Source organism: Tyto alba, unplaced genomic scaffold (assembly GCF_018691265.1).
Source record: "Tyto alba isolate M040663 unplaced genomic scaffold, T.alba_DEE_v4.0 Super-Scaffold_17, whole genome shotgun sequence".
Lineage (NCBI taxonomy): Eukaryota > Metazoa > Chordata > Aves > Strigiformes > Tytonidae > Tyto > Tyto alba.
Window position 1 is genome coordinate 19,580,751 of NW_024881279.1, and position 18,695 is coordinate 19,599,445.

General features: G+C 41.5%; 1 protein-coding gene across 10 annotated transcripts in view; it reads left to right on the top strand.

Moving 5' to 3' along the window:
• KCNIP1 (potassium voltage-gated channel interacting protein 1) overlaps nt 1-17,858 on the top strand; it is a 445,272-nt gene extending 427,414 nt beyond the window's left edge. For all 10 annotated transcript variants that reach the window (XM_032992700.2, XM_032992708.2, XM_032992707.2 and 7 more), the window contains 6 exons: nt 3,991-4,060; nt 6,764-6,834; nt 9,010-9,117; nt 10,107-10,211; nt 10,749-10,811; nt 13,155-17,858. In XM_032992700.2, the coding sequence (XP_032848591.1) occupies nt 3,991-4,060; nt 6,764-6,834; nt 9,010-9,117; nt 10,107-10,211; nt 10,749-10,811; nt 13,155-13,202 (465 nt within the window). In that variant the 3' untranslated portion in view covers nt 13,203-17,858. The remainder of the gene's footprint in view (nt 1-3,990; nt 4,061-6,763; nt 6,835-9,009; nt 9,118-10,106; nt 10,212-10,748; nt 10,812-13,154) is intronic.
• Nucleotides 17,859-18,695: the final 837 nt, after the last annotated feature.

Genomic DNA, 18,695 nt, shown 5'->3' on the forward strand with positions numbered 1-18,695 from the left:
AAGCAATCCAGTTATAGAGGGCTAAACAGACTGACCAATGTCAGCGCTGCCTCTCCCCAGCGCTCCTGGAGGTTGATGCAGACTTTCATTTGGCTTCCAGATGGAGCATCAGAAGCAATAAGAATCATGTGGAAATTCAGAAAATTTAATCAAGCCCAATGGCCAAAACTGCTGCAGAAGACCTTGCGTCTGCGAGGAGAGCGCCTGCAGCAGCAGCCTCTCCTCTGTGCCCGCCCTTTGCAGACTTAAACTTCGGTCTCAGAGTTGCTAGTGGTGGGCTGGGGCTCTTAGTAAGCACAGGCTATTAATACAGCGTGGAAGAGGTCCAGGGGACTGCAATTGGGGAAAGTACAGAGGAAAAATGATCAATCCCTACATTTATAAACTGCCTTTAAGCATGTGAAGTGATGGTTCCTAGTGAATATAATAGTTGTATTTATGAAGATGAAAGTGATACATCCTCACTTCATGTATCCGGCCAGTAGCACTATGCTGGAAAGGATGCCTAGGTGCTTTAGTAGGCTTGGTTTTAAAAAGAATGATGACTTGGTCAAATACTCCGGTTTTGAGTAGTTCTGCTAAGGCCTAGTGTGGGTCTTGGAGCAGCAGCACTCCAGTGACCAAGGAGAAAATTTCTACCCAAGAAGAGCTGTTGATAGAGTACTTGGTCTGATCTATGGTTCAGATATATATGAATAAATACCAGGTTATTTATTCAATATACATTAAATGACAAGTTTTAGGAAATATGAATTTTGGGAGAATACTTTTATGGTAGTTATTACCTTCTATTATTCATTTTTAATGATTTCTAGCATATTAGAAATGGCACGAACAAATGAAGAAGTAACCACTTTTCTCATGACAAAGCAACTGGGCAGTGGCTGTTTTATTAGGAGCTTTGGAATGTTTTGAAGATACTCATCTATCCAGGAGTTCTGCCATACAGAATTAGAAAGTTTTGTTAGTTTTGTCTGTAAATGGAAAGCCAAGGTCTGGTCCTGCAGCCACTGGCTTTAGATAGTCCCGTTGGTCTTTTCACCTCCTTGCTTTGAACAAGCCCTGAACACTAATGCTGGAAAAGGGGTGGCCCCAGCAAGGTCAAGACCACGGTGCTAGATTTAGGTTTTAGTTGGGCCACTTAAACCTAATCAAGGGAAGGATAGTTGTCAGAACACGAAGACAAAGAGTGAAAGACAATGTCAGGGCTTTCCAAGCAACAAATTATCCTTTACATAGCTCAAATCTGTCCCAAATCACTGATGGTTTTCTACCCAAATAGCCGGTAGAAGACAGCAGGATTTCTTCTGCATTGGAGGAAGGAACTCAGATCTAATCACCCTAATTTCAATAGTGAATAGGTATGTGATTAAAGAATTGCCTCTGATGTCACCTGAAGTGCCCCTCCTTACTCTCCTTTTGACTTGCACAGAATAAAGTGATTTCTTGTGTTTGTTCTGTCCTTTTCCATGGTTAATGAATGCACATCAGCAGCCGGTGATGCTGGCAGATCAGAGGCTTTGAAAAAAGCCTTTTTCCGTTTATAGGCTTTTCATGGAAGAATTTCCTGTCAAAGTCCTTTTGGTTCTTAAAAACTATCTAAAGAACTCATCAATAAATAAGTCACAGACTTGAATCTTCTTCCAGCTTTCTGTGTCACCAATTCAAAGGGATTTTCTTAGACTTCCTGAGTTTACTCATCTCAAATTCAACAGCCTGTAATGCTACCAGAATAAGCGTTTGTCTGTCTTGGATCTGCACAGTGCGGTGTGACACACAGCGAGTATATGCATCTATGGCAACTCCAAGCTGCCAGTATTAACTACAACAGCACTCGCATCTGTCCGGCTTTTCAAACCTACCTAGGACCATGACACACACTCCCAAGCCCACTTTTTAATGAAATCCAGGCCAAGCACAGAATTATATGGAGATTAGGGGAGTTTCCACCCCAACAGCAGCAGCCCATGTAGCGTGCATGTTCCAGGTAGCGTAATGAGGCAGTAGTCTGTTTGGATGTAAAGTCTGTGCAGCTGTGTGCTCTTTAAAACCCATTTCTGTTTATCCCTAAGCTTGCTTGTGCCACCACAACATCTCAGCCTGCACAGAGGTGTGGCCCTCCTAGATCTGTTAGTGTAGAAGAATGAACTCTTAAATGAATTTTCATTACTTTAGAAGGTCCACGAGGAAAATATACACTGCCTGAAAACTAGCCAGGGTTAGCCAATAGACTGGATTAGCCTTGCCCTTATTGAAAAGATCCGATAAACATTTTCCATCTCATTTCTCCAATAACTCAAATTGGGATTTATTAGGGCATTACACTGCAGGACGAATTAATGGTGTACTGCATCTTGAATGTGGCTTGCAGTCCTGTGCTGCTGCTTCAAAGGTACGGTGGAAATGGAAAAATGCAGAGGAAGGGTGGTCAAAGGATGGTCAGTGCCTCCTGTGCTTCTCAGAGTGGGATGCTTCAGCCTGGAAAAGAGATGACAAAGAGAAGATCTACAAAATCACAAGTGGCAGGTAGAAAAAGCATTGGGATCAACTGTTTGGTCGTGCTTTCTCCATACAGGAATTCAGGGCTGTCAGGCAAGGTGGTAGTAGTAGTTAGGTTCCAAAGATACAATTCTGTGAAAAAGGATTAGTGCCATGATTATTTTATTACTTTTCTCTGTTTTGTTTTCAAAATTGGTTGATAGGCAAATCTGTGAGGAAGAATCTCATCAACTGGGAAATTTTTACAACTGAAAACTTCACATAGTCAGATAGCACTGCCTGAGGCTCTCTGTGATACATAAAAACATTATAACAGCACTGAGTTTGTGGAGGAGTAGTAAAGCACCATAGTCAAGCTAAATTTACTCTTGAATTTCACTTCAATTGTCCAAGTAATTTAAGTTTAAAAAATAAAGAGTTGAGAGGAAGGAAACAGGATTCAGAAAATGGAGACCATTCTTCTGCTATTTTTCACCTGTCTCTTCCATTGCCTGTGGCCCTGCATCCTTCTGGGTAAGATCTAAGAACGTCAGTTCTGGTATCATTTTCAGGGTGAAGCACCTGGGGACCCAGCTCCTCATACCTGCCCTGTCTCCCTTTTCATGGGTGCTGTCCGGACTCTGCAAACGAGCCCAGGCAGCACCTCCTACCCAAACTAACCATGGTGGCTTGGATTTTGCTTGGCTGTAGCAGAGCAAGCGTGAGCCCTCCAGGCAGGGCTTGTCTTTTCCCTTCCTGAGCGCTGCCCCGTGGGGCTAGTTAGTTAGTAGGTGAGGAAGTTCAGGGCAGAAAATCTGCCAGCCTTTTCCAAAGTGTTCCCCCTTATTCAAAGCTGCCAGAAGTGATATGAAATGCCTTACATTCCAGTACCAAAGCTTAGAAATAAAATAATCCTGTAGGTTACCAGGTTAGAAAATTTGCATGGGCACGGTCTGGCTGCTTAGAAGTTTACAGAAGACTGAGCAGATAAACAGGTTAAAAGTGATCTATTATTTTTCAGCCTAATACTAATGCTTGTTTGTAAGGATTTACTAGTATAGTATGTACTGTTAGCCTTCATGTAGCTGCTGTTCAGGCATCTGGCTACACTCTTCTGCTGAGGATTAATGAATTCATATATGTGAAGGCATTGGACAGGGAAGTGTTAGCTGGCACTAACATTATTTGTAATTATTAGATGAAAGCTTCAGATGACAGAAGGCATGAGCTGCATTTCTAGGTTGTCCTACAAAACAGTGATTAAACACTGCTGAAAACACTGTTACAAATGATAATAATGGTGAACCAAGTCTATGAGATACTTAAGATGAAATTGCAGGCTGAATTATTTTAATTTCTTTAGCTGCACAGCCTGCGCATCCAGAGCACTGTGAGAACAGGAATGTGATTTGTTTAATTGCTCTCTTTGGGCTTGTAGAGTTTTGCAAATGAACCTTTGCAGAGGTGGAGGGTTTTTTCTTGATTTTTTTTTTTTTTTTGGTTTTCCAACAGGAATGTCCTAGTGGGGTTGTTAATGAAGAAACATTCAAACAGATCTATGCACAGTTTTTTCCTCATGGAGGTAAGTAGAGTGTTTTACGTCTGTCAGGTTTATTGAAGCATGCCCTAACATTTGTTACTGCCAGCTGGCTGCAAAACTACTTCAGATAATTTATGCAAGAAATGTGAATTGAGCTTAAGCTTTGTAGTATCTTAAACAGAAACACAAACGTCAAGATAATAAAATTAAGTTGGGCCCTTTGGATAGTTATTTCACAAGAATATAGGCAAACACACATTCAAGATTGCCTCTAGCTGTCAGTTCTTTATTCTCCAAGTCCAAAATACAAACTGGGGATTGATGCTTTTTTGTTTGTTTGTTTGTACTGACTTTCTGGATGGCAGAAAGCTAAATCCCTTCCCCTCGTGTCTCTGCTTCCCTGCTGTTGGACTGCTGTGCGTGTACTATCTAGCACAGAAGAGTCTCAGGCCTCGTTTTGGCCTGCAAACTAATCAAAACTGCCCTAAAATTTTTAAACAGTTCTTCATTGAGGTGCGAACTCATAGCTGCCTGAAACAATCATTTTTGGTGTTTGTGTGATTAAGACAGTCTCATGTATTGGAATATTAAAGTATTGTATTAAACCTCTCAAATACTATTTTTTCTTGCCTTTTAAAAACAGCAAGAATCTCTATGTTCTTCTAAGTGGATATGTTCTGTGGGTATACTGTTCTCGACTTGAAAGAAATGATTCATGGGTTTAAGTGGCTTTTTAGTAAAAGATTTAGTATTTGAGGCTTTCCAAAGACATTCTACTCTGTAGTAGCTGCAGAATGCACTCATTGTGGAATTATGACTGAAGTTTCTGCAAGAGTATATGTGTGCATGTGTATTTACTTTAAGTTCATTAACAAGTGGGTTTTCAACTAAATGTCAGGATAAAACACCTTATGCTTATGTTTTACAATGCACATGACCTCAAACATGTACACCTATAAAAAGTTTACATTAGATTTCAGTATGGACTTGATGATTTCCTTTTGTGGTTGCTTTTGGTTTTGTTATAAGAAGCAACTAGTCAATTTAATTTTGTTAACAAATATGCAAAAAATTAAGTATTTATAATCTTAATGTACTTCTGGATGTGTTTTGTGTTTTCAACTTGAGTTCCAGTAAGTCCATGGAACTCCAGTTATCCCAAGTAACTGCATTAACTCCTTGAAGTGACACACCTAAGATGACTCCTTCCTTCCCACGTGTGAAAAACAAACAGGCACAGAAACTTCATCTTTTCTTAGATAGATAACTTTTTTCCCCTCTACTGAGGTTGAAAAAGACTTGTCTTTTTTTTTTTTTTTTTCCTTTGTGTCCCATTCCCTTGAAATGTGATTCTCCCTTGGTCAATGATGATGGTAGTACAACCATGCTTAATAATAAATTAGTTTAACAGCAAATGTGATTTCGTGTTTTACACTGTTTTTTTTCATTTGGTTTCCAAACGGTTTGTATAACCTTAGCATGATGAATTGTGAGATTTCAGAGTCCTCAGAGATTTTTTCATTTTTATGGCTATCTGCACAGATAAACTTGTACATCCCAGAGGTAGTAAAGTAGCTCTGAATTATAAAAACTTTGTGCAGTGTCATCCCAGGCTTATGATATTTTTGTTGCATAGAGCTCCTACGTTCTCTTCTGGAGCAATTTTATTTCAGATTCCTCTCAGAAATGACTTTCTTTTTTATGTTATTATTATTACAGTCCAGGGTATTCTATCCTTATGGATGACAGTAACTTAAATATTTGATTTTTCTGCACACTGTTGCACTTTCCTGGATTTGAATAATGTGAAAATATTTAATCATTTCATAGCGATCAGAGTGAAGAGATGCTGGGTCATTCTGCCTGTCTGCCTGCGTAGCACAAGGCACCAGGCTTCACCTGAATACCCGTACGCTGAGTATGGAGATTCAGGCTTGACTACAGCTATGTGCTAGAGACAAAGACTAGAAGAGATGACAAAGTGCATGGTTGCTACAATAGCAGTGCAATAATTAAGGGAATTTAATGTCAGTTGCTTTCATCTTGAAAAGCTGGGCTCTAGCAATACGGAGAGCAGTGTGAATTGCCTCCAGAGAAGAGAGCAGGCCAGTGAAGGTCTTAAGGTCATACACCTATATGATTTTTTTTTTTTTTTTCTGCATACCATTGCTGTTTTTTCTCAGTTAAAGGCAATCCTTCACATGACCATAGAAACTGTTCTCAATAGAAAAGATTTTCTAAAACTATCAGTTTAGGATTCAAAATGACAGAAATATGCCTCGGATCAGATTGCTCTTTAACAGTCATGGGCCAAACTCAAGTTACTGGAACTAGACCCTTCTGAAGGTGGACAATCCCTGGGGATCTCTGCTGTAACTCACACAGAGCAAAAAGGTAGAGGAAGGAAGCACACGTGCTGCAATCCCTCTTTGGTGCTTTTGCTGAATTTTCCACCAGAGCTAGTACTCCATTTGCCACAGAGACTCTTGGATATTTTGGTTTTTTTTGCTCATTCTTTCAAGTACAGCTCCATAATCCAAATTGTTTGTGTTGTAATAAAAGCTTTTATATTTCAAGACTGTTTTAAGGGAAGGTGTGGATGTTAACATTTACTGGTTTGTAGAATATCTAGCGACACTACAAGGTTGGTTTTTATACAAAAGGAAAATAAGATCATGACTGTTGTTTGGAGCCATTAGTGTCTAATGAACTGTTGTACCGATCGGTGCCCTTTGTGTTTTTCAGATGCTAGCATGTATGCACATTATCTCTTTAACGCATTTGACACTGCACAAAACGGCTCAGTGAAGTTTGAGGTAATTGTTTTGCATCCACCTTTGATGCCCCTTTCTCAGTTTTGTGTTTTTAACCTTTTCCATCCATTCTTCATTGTAAACTAGTAGGACTTGTTGGATTATAGATTAGAGGTTTCAGTCTAAAACCAGTTGATACTTTAAAATCTGGTTCACTTCAGTTCATGCAGCTGGAGTTGCATGTTTCCTTTCACTAAAGAAACATATGGATCATGTGAGTTAGTATCTCTGGGTGAAAGTGCAGAGATTATGCAGCAGAGAGGAGTGGTTGAGAGCAGTCCCATATGAAGAGATGAGTGCCACAGGTAATTTGGATGTCAAAGAAAAGCCAGTACATCGTGTACCTTAGGGAGTCACAGTCATCGTGCATTGCATTATTGAATTGTTACATTTGTATGTTCCTGCAGTATGGGTTTTTTTTAAGCTTATTTGATATACTGAACAAGCATCTTGGGTACTTGGTACCCGATGGAAACTAAATCCACCCTTTAACTAAAAGGCCTGTTGCTGTGACTACAAATAGCCATGCTTCAAGCTCACACACAGTTGTGGGAGTGCAGCTAAGGGATATGTTAAGTCATAGACTTGTGGAGGATGAACTTCATAGTTTTGAAGACAGTTTGTGATCATAAAACTAGGCATCATAGGCAGTCTTGCCCTTGCTGTCAAATGGCGAAGAACTCTAGTAATTTCCAGGCAAGACTGAGAAATTTACTGTTCATTTATCAAATGTAGAATGGAAATGTTACAATATGTATGTATATGTCTCTGCAGCAGCAGCTGCAGTGGGAGTTTTGCATATGGGAGCTACCCAGAGGCTTCCAGAGGCCTAAACAGGCTGAGACACAGAAAAATGCTTTAAAAAAAAACCTTTAAATAAGTATTTAAAAAAAAAAAAAAGTGCTGAGCTTTCCTTCCTGGCAAATGTGTCTCTTTAGTGGTTGTCAAACATAAGCATTTCATCCCCTTTTTTGTATTGTTCAGCAAATTCAAATTCCTCTGAGTCTTGGGAAAAAGGAGCAAAGTATTCTAAGAAGTGCCCCATGCAGAGCGAATGGAGATAACATAGGATGGACTGAGTACCTTAAATGAGGTATCAGGAACTGTATAGCTCTGTTAGCTTGAAGCTCTGCCTGTAGTAATAAATCCCTGTAGCAATGCTACTTACAGTGTCTGAGCCACTGCACAGTATAAACAATGAAGTTATTGGAAGCAATAACTTTACTGTAAACAAAAAAATCCAATTAAAATGCTGTGACTGAGTAATTAGTGGTGGGAATTGCATCTAGTCAAATATGACATATTTTGGCAGAGAGCAAAACCTGAGGCTCTCTGTTTTAAGAGGAGTTTTGGACCTCTCCATCTCTCTCAAAGTGGACACAGAAAAAATGGTAGGTCTTCTTCCTTCTTCACCAGCACGCTAGATCTGGAGGTAAGAAAGCATCGGCTCCTACTTCCACAGTTAGAGTCCAGCTGTCTTTAACCAGGCAGTGTCAGCCGGCGTGGCTCCCTGCAGCAGACCGTTTCTAGGAGGGGAATGGCCACTGGAGCATCTGACAGTCCTCTTAAAAACCAGACGTATATTTTGCCATGCTTACATTTGTGCAGTATTTAGAGTTTAAAGCATGTTAAATTTGGATAGGTATCAAGGAACTTGGCCCAGCTTCTGGCCTTGAGCAGGCTGTGCTGTTCCTGGCAAGTCCAAGGAGCCAGAGCAGCCACTGTCCTACTGACTTCAGGATCTAAGTCTGCCTACCTTGGACTGGATCTGCTCTTAATCCTGTGCTGTTTTCACAACCCTCACCTCAGGACTACGAGAGTTTTAAGGCTGCAGCACCCATTAGGTCTTCCTGCCCTTCCAGCCTTGCTAAGCTGCCTAACCCATATCATAAGCTTGGCTTTGGCATTGGCCGCAGTTGAGTACTGGAGGACTTTTCTGATTTTCCTGGTTACCTCATACACCTTTATTAGTGTGGCAGTACTGAGATCATCCTAGCGGATGCTACATCCATTGAGTTCAGTCAGAGAGGACATGTTTTCAGAAAAGGGAGACAGAAGAGATTGATACCATATGCTCTATCCTAAAAAGATGAGTCTTTTGACTGGCTTTATATAAAAAAACGCGACATAGGAAAGGATGTTATAAAAAATCACACTTCTCTCTCTGTTTTGAACCAGGATTTTGTGATGGCATTGTCCATACTGTTGCGGGGAACTGTTCATGAAAAGCTAAGATGGACGTTTAATCTGTACGACATAAATAAGGATGGCTATATAAACAAGGAGGTAAGGCTGTTTCTGACAAATGTAGCTGATTTCTGAAGAGAGCCAACTGGTTTCTGTTGCAGAGCACAATTAATTTTACATGCAGCTAATTAAATGCAAATCAGACTGGACTTGAGCATTTATCTATGTCTAAGTAAAGTGCACAGTGTCATATATTGCATGATTTTGTAGGCATATATTCCTCTGTTACCACACCTTTAATGGATTGGTTTAGCCAGGAGCAAAATCCTAGTCCCAGCTATGACAACACAGTCTTTGCAAAGGGGAGGGTGATGGTGGCAGTAGCTACTCGGTGACTGAGGCGCAGGGGGTTTCTGGCTGTACTGGGAGGTATGGTGTGGGCTCACTCCAAGTACTACAAGCCCCCAGCACCACTCCCAAATCCTGCATTATCGTCTGGTTTTATCTTCTTATCTGGTATTGCCCATTCCCCTTGTGGGAAGCCCTGGTTTTGAGCATGGCAACCTTGAATATTTTGCAGATACATCTTGGTCTGTCTGCTCAAAACCACTGCGCGTAGCTGGAGGGTTTGTGGTTACTGCTCCTGGTGATGGAGCTGCGTGGCAGTTTGTGTCGGGTGTGGGGAAGGGCCGGGTTCCCAGAGGCTGCCGCAAAGGTCCCTGGCCCCGGAGGAGCTCTGGGGCAAGGTCGGTGCCGCAGTGCTCAGGACCGAGCATGCTGCTCGCAGCCCAGCAGCTGCCACGTCAGAGCACGCGTCCTGCGGTGCTGCCTGGCCCGAGGAGGGGGGTGAGCACCGCAGGAGCCGCCAGCACCGCTGTGGCAAAGTCACGGCACAGCCAGAAAGAAGCACCTGGTTTTTATAAAGGAACTTGTATATGACGATACAAGCCTTCATGCTCATGTATAGGCATTCTTTGTGCTGTTTTGTAAGAAGAGGAGGGTGAAGAAAAGGAGAGCAAAAGAAAGAAATGTGCTATCATTTCTGTTAATTTCCCTTTTGTGTTCGTGCTGGTGTGCCATGACTGCAGGAAATGATGGATATCGTAAAGGCTATTTATGATATGATGGGGAAGTACACGTATCCAGTGCTCAAGGAAGATGCACCAAGGCAGCATGTAGAAGTATTCTTCCAGGTACTTGATTTTTGATGTATTTTTCGTAGCACTTCAGCTATGCACTGATATACTTTACTGTAAAGTTAGTCCAAACTTCAGTCCTGTGCCCCTCTATATATTGCAAAATAAACCCTAGCAGCCAGTCCACCTAACACTACAGTGTCTGCTGATTTCCTGGCTCCAGGGATATCTCATTTGTCTCTTAGCCCAACCCTTTGCATTGATGTGCCACATCCAGCAAGTCTGAAGCCTCTGCCTGTGTTGCAGCCCTTCCTTGCTGCTTCTCTCAGCTGCCTGTAAAGAGAGACAGGAATACGGGTGCTGGTTGGTGGGGTTGCTATGTGTGTCAAGGCAGGAATAGTTGGAGATGACCTCAAAAGTTCTCCAAATACCAGAGTAAACAAGTCAGTAGCAGTTGGCAAATGTAACCAATGACACTGAGTCTGTAATCTAAGATTGTAAAGTGCCCTAGGTTTATTCAGGTTGCATTAAAGAAGATGATATACTATAACTGCAGTGTTATCTATGGAAACAAATTTTTCTTTTATTTTGCAGAAAATGGATAAAAACAAAGATGGTGTTGTAACTTTAGATGAGTTTATTGAATCGTGTCAGGAGGTAAGGACAAAATTATAACTGCAATGAAAAATCTAGCTCATGCCACAGTGTTTGCTTTCCCTTTGGACAAACTCCATTTGAAACAAGATGTTGCTCAGGATCCCAGGTTTCCTTTGCTCTGTAAAAAAAAAAACAGGTTCAAGACTGAGTTTCTGGTGCTGCTCTGTGAAGCCTGTGACTGAATAGCAAAGTAGAGTCAGGCCTATTGTGGGAGAGGGCCTCTTTGTTTCCAGTACTGGTGACCAGTGCTTCTACTTTCCTGAGTGGACTGCAGTACCTGATTCTGCAGGCAAGCAGATAACACTAGAGAAAGCTCATAATGCCCTTAAACTTCCTTAGTACTTTTTTTCCCCTTTAATTTTTTTTTTTTCAGAGGTTGATATTTTCTCTGTGTGCTGCGCCTGGATGTCATTAGCAGGTACCAAGTTGTGGAACTGCCCAGAGCCAAAGGTCTCTCAGGCTTGTAATTACAGCACTGACTTTTGACATGGTCAGACATTAAAAACAAAGGCTGTCATCACAGAAATGATTTATTTTTTCTCTTTCTGCTTTGGAAATAAGCTCCCTCTTGTAAATTCTGTACATCAGATGGGCTGTAATAAATAATTACTTGTATTTTTAGCACTGGCACAAAGATGAGCATCTGCATTAACATGCAGTTGGCCAAGTTGTCCTAAATTGTAATTAACTGCACGAATGTTTGCTCAGATATATCTCTAATATGGCCTCTGCATTTTAGAAAGTTTACATTGGTGCAAGTAATTGCAAAGCAGCCCACCTGTGTATTATACTTTCTCTGGACAAATCTTTCCTGTTCTGCAGTCAGACAGCTCTTCTGTACCTGAGCAGTGGAAGATGCTCACTGTGGAGGGCTAGGCTGGCTTCCCGCCATTTCTCTGTTAAATCTGGATCTGCAAATATCCAGATTACTTCTCAGTCAGAGACTTGAGGCAGCAAAGTTCTTGTTAGCAGATGCATAATAAAAGGCTAATTTTTTTTTCAGTTACTTCATTCTTGGTCCCTCCTGATTGTTTAGCTTATTTTTGGCCTCATCTTTAATTTGATCATTTGTGTTGTGTATTATTCTTCACATTTATAATTTTCCTTCAGGCTGGATGTGTGTGTATGAGTTTTGGTCTCAGCACACAAGCAGCTTTGCTTCTAACTTGGCGTCTCTTTAGTGCTCTGGCCTAGTTTGGGTTTGGTTCCTTCTGTTGGCATACATGCAGTAGGAGCTGTGCAGACTGATGCACTGTCATGTGTGGTTACCTGGCAGATAAAAGCAAGCCCTGCAACACTAAGATTTTTTTTTTTTTTTCTGTATGAAAAATAAACCAAAATGGACTGTAGTGCTTACCTCAGCCATTTCTTGAGGATATGGTTCATGGGCAGAGAACTCCTAGCATTGCTTTGGAGAGGGTGATTGGTTTCCCACCCAAGGTGATAGTTTGTACTAGTGCTCACCAAACTGTGTTAGAAGTGGGATGGATGGATGGATGGATGGATGGATGGATGGATGGATGGATGGATGGATGGATGGATGGATGGATGGGTGTGGATGGATGGATGGATGTGTATGGATGGATGGATGCAGCCTCAAAATAAGATAGAGGAATGAGATGCAATAGATCTCTAAAGGTGACCAATGTGGAAAATTATTTTCATGTTACAGGCAAACAGTTATTCTAACTTTTGGAATAACTGAATTCCTGGGGTGGGGGGAAATCACCATTATGTTTTTGAATATTACTCTGTTTATTACCTCGAAGTACAATTTTGAGACTTCATGAGAAACAATATGGGAATTCCTTTGTGTGTCTCCAACTTTCTGATTTGGATCTAGGAACCTCAGAGAGGCTGAGATTGCATGTATTTTGGGATTGAGCTGGTTGTATTTCTGAGATGAGAAGTGGTCCTTCAAGGCAGCTTGCTTACCAGTTGAAAGCCTGCAATTTCATTTGGAATTTTGAAACGTTTTAGCCAAGTGCATATTGGCATGTTTAGGATCAATGAAATGCAGGTGGGCTCTGAAGTCTGAGGGTTCAGTACAATCACCAGCCCAATGCTGGTGTCTGGTTTTCTTCAGTAAAGCACAGCCCTTGCCGAATGTCAAGCTTATGAGAAGATCCTGCCCTTGCATGCCTCAAACCAACTATGGTGCCAAAGAGACACAGCTGCTTTGCAGAATCAGGACCTGATCACTGAATTGATTCCAGCTCATCGATTATGAAAGCAAGGCTGTTGGCTGCAGTACCAGCTGCAGAGCCCCTCCTGTGCCATGCAAAGCTCTGAGTTGTGCTTGTCAGTGCTGGTTTTACGAAAATGTCTTCTCATTGCTTTCAGGACGACAATATCATGAGATCCTTACAGCTCTTTGAGAATGTGATGTAACCGTGTCTGACGAGCACTGGAGGAGTCAGAGACTTTCTGTGTTACAAAGATCTCCTTTCTGGGTGAAAGCTTTTTACAATTCAGCCATGTTCAGTGTGTGAGGATTTTGTACGATGTCTCCAACCAAATGGCAACCGAATGCAACCGATCCCACCTCTTCTCCCCAAAAAACACCGGTGGACCTTTGTTTCGTTTTGGAAGCATGTGAATATTTTAATAAATCCTGACAAGAGAGAACTGCTGCTCAAAGTTCAATGAGTAATATACAGCATTGTTTGCTAGGCACAAGTCCTGCTTTTAATCTCGCAAGCTTGATTACATATGATAGCACATGTTGATAGCTTACTCAGCCACCTATTGTAAGTGAAAAATTCAGTCTATACTACCATACGGCAAATGTTTTATGAATGCCTTGCCGTTAATCTGCTTTGACAAAAGTCAAATCTACCAGAGCAGCTTGTAAAAAACAAACAGTAAATGTACCTAGGACATGAAGCAGACAGCCCGTGTAGCCAGTATCCCCATTTCTGCAGAGATCCCGCTTCTCCTCTCACATGTGCTGGTGCCACCACACTGATTTTGGTGGTGTTTTTCCTGAACACATTAACCAGAGGATCTTCATGCCAGGGTGAGCCAGAAAGGAGCAAAACATGTATTGCACATGTAAATACCAAACTGCAGAACAAATGCTGTTTGATGATGGTAACTACATGCAGGACCGGGCAGGTTTCTAAGGGCTGGTGCAGGAAGATGAATACCTGCTCCAGACCCAGCACGTGGTGGGACACCAAGTGATTCTCCAGTGTGCATCTCAGCAGCACCACGGTCATGTGCTGTGGTCCTTTTGCTGTAGTTTGACACACGCTTCCTAGGTTCAGCATTTGAATGTTTGCATTTTTTCATTGGACATTACAGTAAGGTGTTTCCCGCTTTATGGATTTATTTTAGCTTTCCAGTTTTACTTAGTGCAGAAGAGGGCCCAGATGATGCAGCTGTGTTTCCACACACGGACCCTGGCACCCACAAAGTGCCCTGTAAGTTTAATTGGGAGCTACTTAGGTATTATTAGTCTCAGAATCATCTGCCAGGCCCACATGTCCCTTTGGGTAGTTTAACATTTTCTATAGCAAAATCTTTTTTCCTACAAGGCAGTTGCATGACTTGTACAAGTCCCACTTCCTTACTAATGTCAAATAGAGCACTGGTTTGGGGATTTTGTTTTTTTATTTAGTAAACCGGAAAGAATTATGTAGTGAATTTACACCAAGGTTGGATTTTGCCCAGTAGATTGTCAGCTGAGGAACATGTCAGAGTCTGCTTTGCAGAAGAATCTTAAGAAAGTTAATGCAGCGAGTAACGATGCAGTCTCCAGGCAGCTGATAGCTGAGAAACAAAGGGAAGGAGGGAACAGCCAGCTCTTCCAGCTGCTCAAACCAGACAGAAAGGGAGAGTCCCTGCCATAGTGCTACATCACTCCTGTCCAGTAAGCATATATTTTTATTATATCAGATACTATATTACAAATACATGGTTAGCAGTGAAGATATATTTTAAAAATTATCTAAGTGGAAGCTTTTTATAATGCAAAGTATATAGAATGCCTCGTTTCTGTAGCCCTATATTTTATAAAAATTTAATCTATTAAAGTATTCCTGATTATAGAAGTCTGATCAGTACTAGTGTAATGCTGTGCTAATTCCCCTAGGTGGGACATTTTCCCCTTTAACTGTGCTCCACCACACACTTCTGTGTAATCTTAACTTTATTTCTTTAAGTTGCCCACTTGTCATCAACAGTACTATTGAAGTGAGTGAAGTTACATGTATACGGGAATGACACCCTAGTCCATCCTATTTATTGTTTTTTGTATAAATACCCTTGATTAATTCCTTCCTAGCAGTGATACAGAGCATAGCAATGCCAATAATGTGCTGTGATTCACAGAAGTGATGCAATGCTGTGAGAGTAGCCTTGTCCTCCAGTTGTCTGGTATTGTCTATTTAGTTTTTATTTAATGAGAACCTGATAAAGACCTCAGTTGTAGCTGAAATAATGCAGTGTTTACACTGTTCCTTCTCAATCCTTCTTACAACCACTTCAGTAAAGGCCAGGATTTAATGCAATGAATAACCTGCTTTTTTGCCCACACTGAAAGAGCATCTCTCTGTTATCAGTCTAAGCAGTTAACTTCAGCTGAGGAAAAAGTGGTCAGGATAATGGAAAACAATCATTTGCATTGTGCTAGGACAGTGCCTTTCTCCTCTAACTGAATTGCTCCAGATGTGCTCATGAGATGGCACAATACAGCCTGAAAAGTTTTGAGTGTGCCCTTTTCAAAAGAAAACGTTATTAGCTGCATGATCCAGTGGTGCCTGAAGCTAAATTAATTTCTGGAGTTACTATGATGAATTTAGGCTCAGCTATGGTTTTGTGTCTCCACTAGCAGAAGTGCTATATGGGTGCCTGCATCATAGGGGCTGTAACTGCTGCTTCTTGAGAGTGGCCCCAGTTTGGCAACATACTTCAAACATTTGGATGTTACTCTCAGTACATGCCTAAGTGCATTCCTGAATTCAGGCTACCGTTAGTGACCCTGCAGTTTCAGCATCTCCTTTTTCAGCTTCCAGGAACAATGGGGGTGCGTTAGAAAGAGAGGGGGATGCTGGAAGCTGCACTGGTCCTGATTCTGCCCTTGAGGCATAACTGGCTTTGATTTCGGTCGCACAGGAGCCCCAACCCCACCTGCACATTCCTGATGTCCAGCCTTGGGTTGCTACCTCTCTGCTCCACTTGAAGTCCGTAGTAGCTGAGAGAGGAGGATTTGCAAAGTGACACACAACAGTTGTATTTTCACACAGCTCTAACTGTAAGTTCTGTCTGTGGCAGTTGTCCCCTTCGCTAAACCATTGCTGACCCTGTGTTTGTCTCTGATCCCACTGATACCAGCAGAGGCCAGTATGCAGCAGTGCACAGCAGGCCTCTGGGTTTTCCATGAGCAGCATATGTGTACGCGGCATGTGTGCTCCAGCCGACAGAAGACGGAGATCCAGTGACTGTGAGAGAATCCTACTCTGCATGAAAATGTCTTTGGGTTTGTTTTTTTTATGTTTTCAGTGAATGTTACTTTGTAATCTTGTAAAGCCTCCCATCACTCATAAGTGGGGCTTGCAATATTTATAGCAAATACTTATTACTACAGCTTTCTAAATAAAACATAGTATGCTATTCTAATCTCATACCAACATAAATCCTACTGCCAGTATGTGGAAGGTAGTTACTATGCTGGCTTCTAAGTTACAGTTAGACTATCTGTCAGTGCTATCAGCTGTGCAAATTTTCTCAAAGTTGTGAATGTTAAATAATGTCTGAATCATTAGTCTGGCTGTTTCATTAGTTACAAACGTTAGTCTGCATCTTCGTGCCAGCATTTTCTAAAAAAAAGCCTTTCTAACATGCATTTTAGGCAACAATCTGTTGAAGAATAGGAATGTGATTAATGATAATGCAAAAAAAAAAAAAAAAAACAACAAAAATGTAACGTGCCTGTTACTGTCAATGTTTGTTTTCCTGTTACTTTGAATGGATTGCAATATTGTGAGTAATCACGAGTCAAGCTATAAACTTGAGGTACGGATATCCTAAGGTTCAAGCATTGTGGGCAGAACTTTGGCATTGCCTGACTGCAACACACATTGAGAACAAACATCTTTGTGTCCATGTGTGACCTCTGATAAAATGGTAGCAAGCGTAACAACCTTTTTTTCTTCTTCAAGGTACTGCCATGAAAGACCTAAGGAAATGTGCAAATAATATAAATTGTGATAACTAAAGCCATGTTGATGGAGCAGTAATACATAGCTTCACTCTTACAAATGCTATTCTCCAACAGCAATTTGTATTAAATTTTGTTGAATGGTTTTAAAAATGTTTGGTTTAATAATAAAAAGAAAATATCTGTAGGAGGGTGTCCTTTCTTAAGCCCGGTATGTACATTTTTCTTAAGGGACACTGTCAGGTTAAAAATTTACAGTGAAACTTTTAAAAGCAGGATTCTTATAAACACATAACTATCTGCATAGGGGCTGTTAAACTGCTGAGCCGTGCTGGGAGCATAACATTTACATACTAATGATTTATTTGCATCACTGACTCAGGGGTGCTCTTATGTTTGGTGCAGATATGCACCTAACTGATAGCCTGGCCCCTGTGTAAATAAGAGTTCAAAAATGTTCTACCGGCATCACTGATAGTATCTCAGAATAGTAAAAATCGAAAGCTTATAGGCATGTCTTTTCAGCATTTTCGCTTAAGTAAAACCAGGAGAACAGGCAATCAAGGTGAAGAAAAATGTGAACACTATTTTATTTCAGAGATAAGAAAAATAAAACAAAACCTCGCAGTGTCCCTTTAGCTCTGGTTTGTTGTAAACATCCATTCTGACACATCGAGAAATGCAGAAGAAATTTTACGAGACTATATATATGTGTGTACATATATATATATATATATATATATATATATATATATATATATATATATATATAAAATGCTAAACTCCATTTTGTAGGGTATAATATGTCTACCAGCACATCCCAGGAAAAAGAACATTCTCCTGCATACATGCAGAAATGTGAAAATAAAGATGTCTGTGTGAAATGTGGTATTGGTCTCACTCCAGTGCCTAGGCAGGTCGCGTTGCCCAGCCGAGCGCTCCCCCCCGCCGGCTCTTGGCTGCGCAGAGAGGGAGCGAGCAGCCTGGGGACAGCCACCTCTGCCACCAAGGCACCAGCCTGCTTGGGAGAAGCAGCAGGTCCCTGTGGAAAATGCCAAACCTGACTTCCTGCTGTCCCTGCGAGGAAAAGGGGTTGAAGCTGCCTGTTCAGCACCTCTCACTAGCTTGGAAGTGCACCCAGCGTGCTGATAGGCAGCAGATACTCTGGCTCACCGGAACGTGCGTATGCTTTTTATTAATTTTTCAGCATCAGGTTTGCTTGAATTGGGTGTCTGAAATCCTAGTTACTGCTGTGAGATATTAGACAGCTCTGTTTTGACTCTCAGCCCATCACCATTGCAGGCTGAGCATCTCATCCTGCTGCCTCCGTGGTCTGGGGCGTTTCATCTGATGGTTTGAAGGGCCGGTGGTGGAGAGGGCAGGTATGCACTGGCAGCGAGCGTCCCCACAGCGTCTCTGGGAACATCCTCCAGGCCTGTATCACAACTCAGCATGTGAAAGAGGCTACTCTGGAATGCAATAATAGCTTTTTCTTACTGTGAGATTAATTTGGTAATCTTTGCTTATTCACGCAGGTCCAGCAGAGCTGGAAAGGGAAGAAGCTTGGACGTGTTGGCACATGAAGATCTCTACTTCTCTGCACAAGCAGAAGTTATCAGCTACCTGGTTCTCTTGCATTTGGGGCCAGAGGATGCATCTGAGATGGAGAAACCACGCAGCGTGCTCGGGAAAGTAAGGCTTGTGTCCTGCTAGCGTGGGAT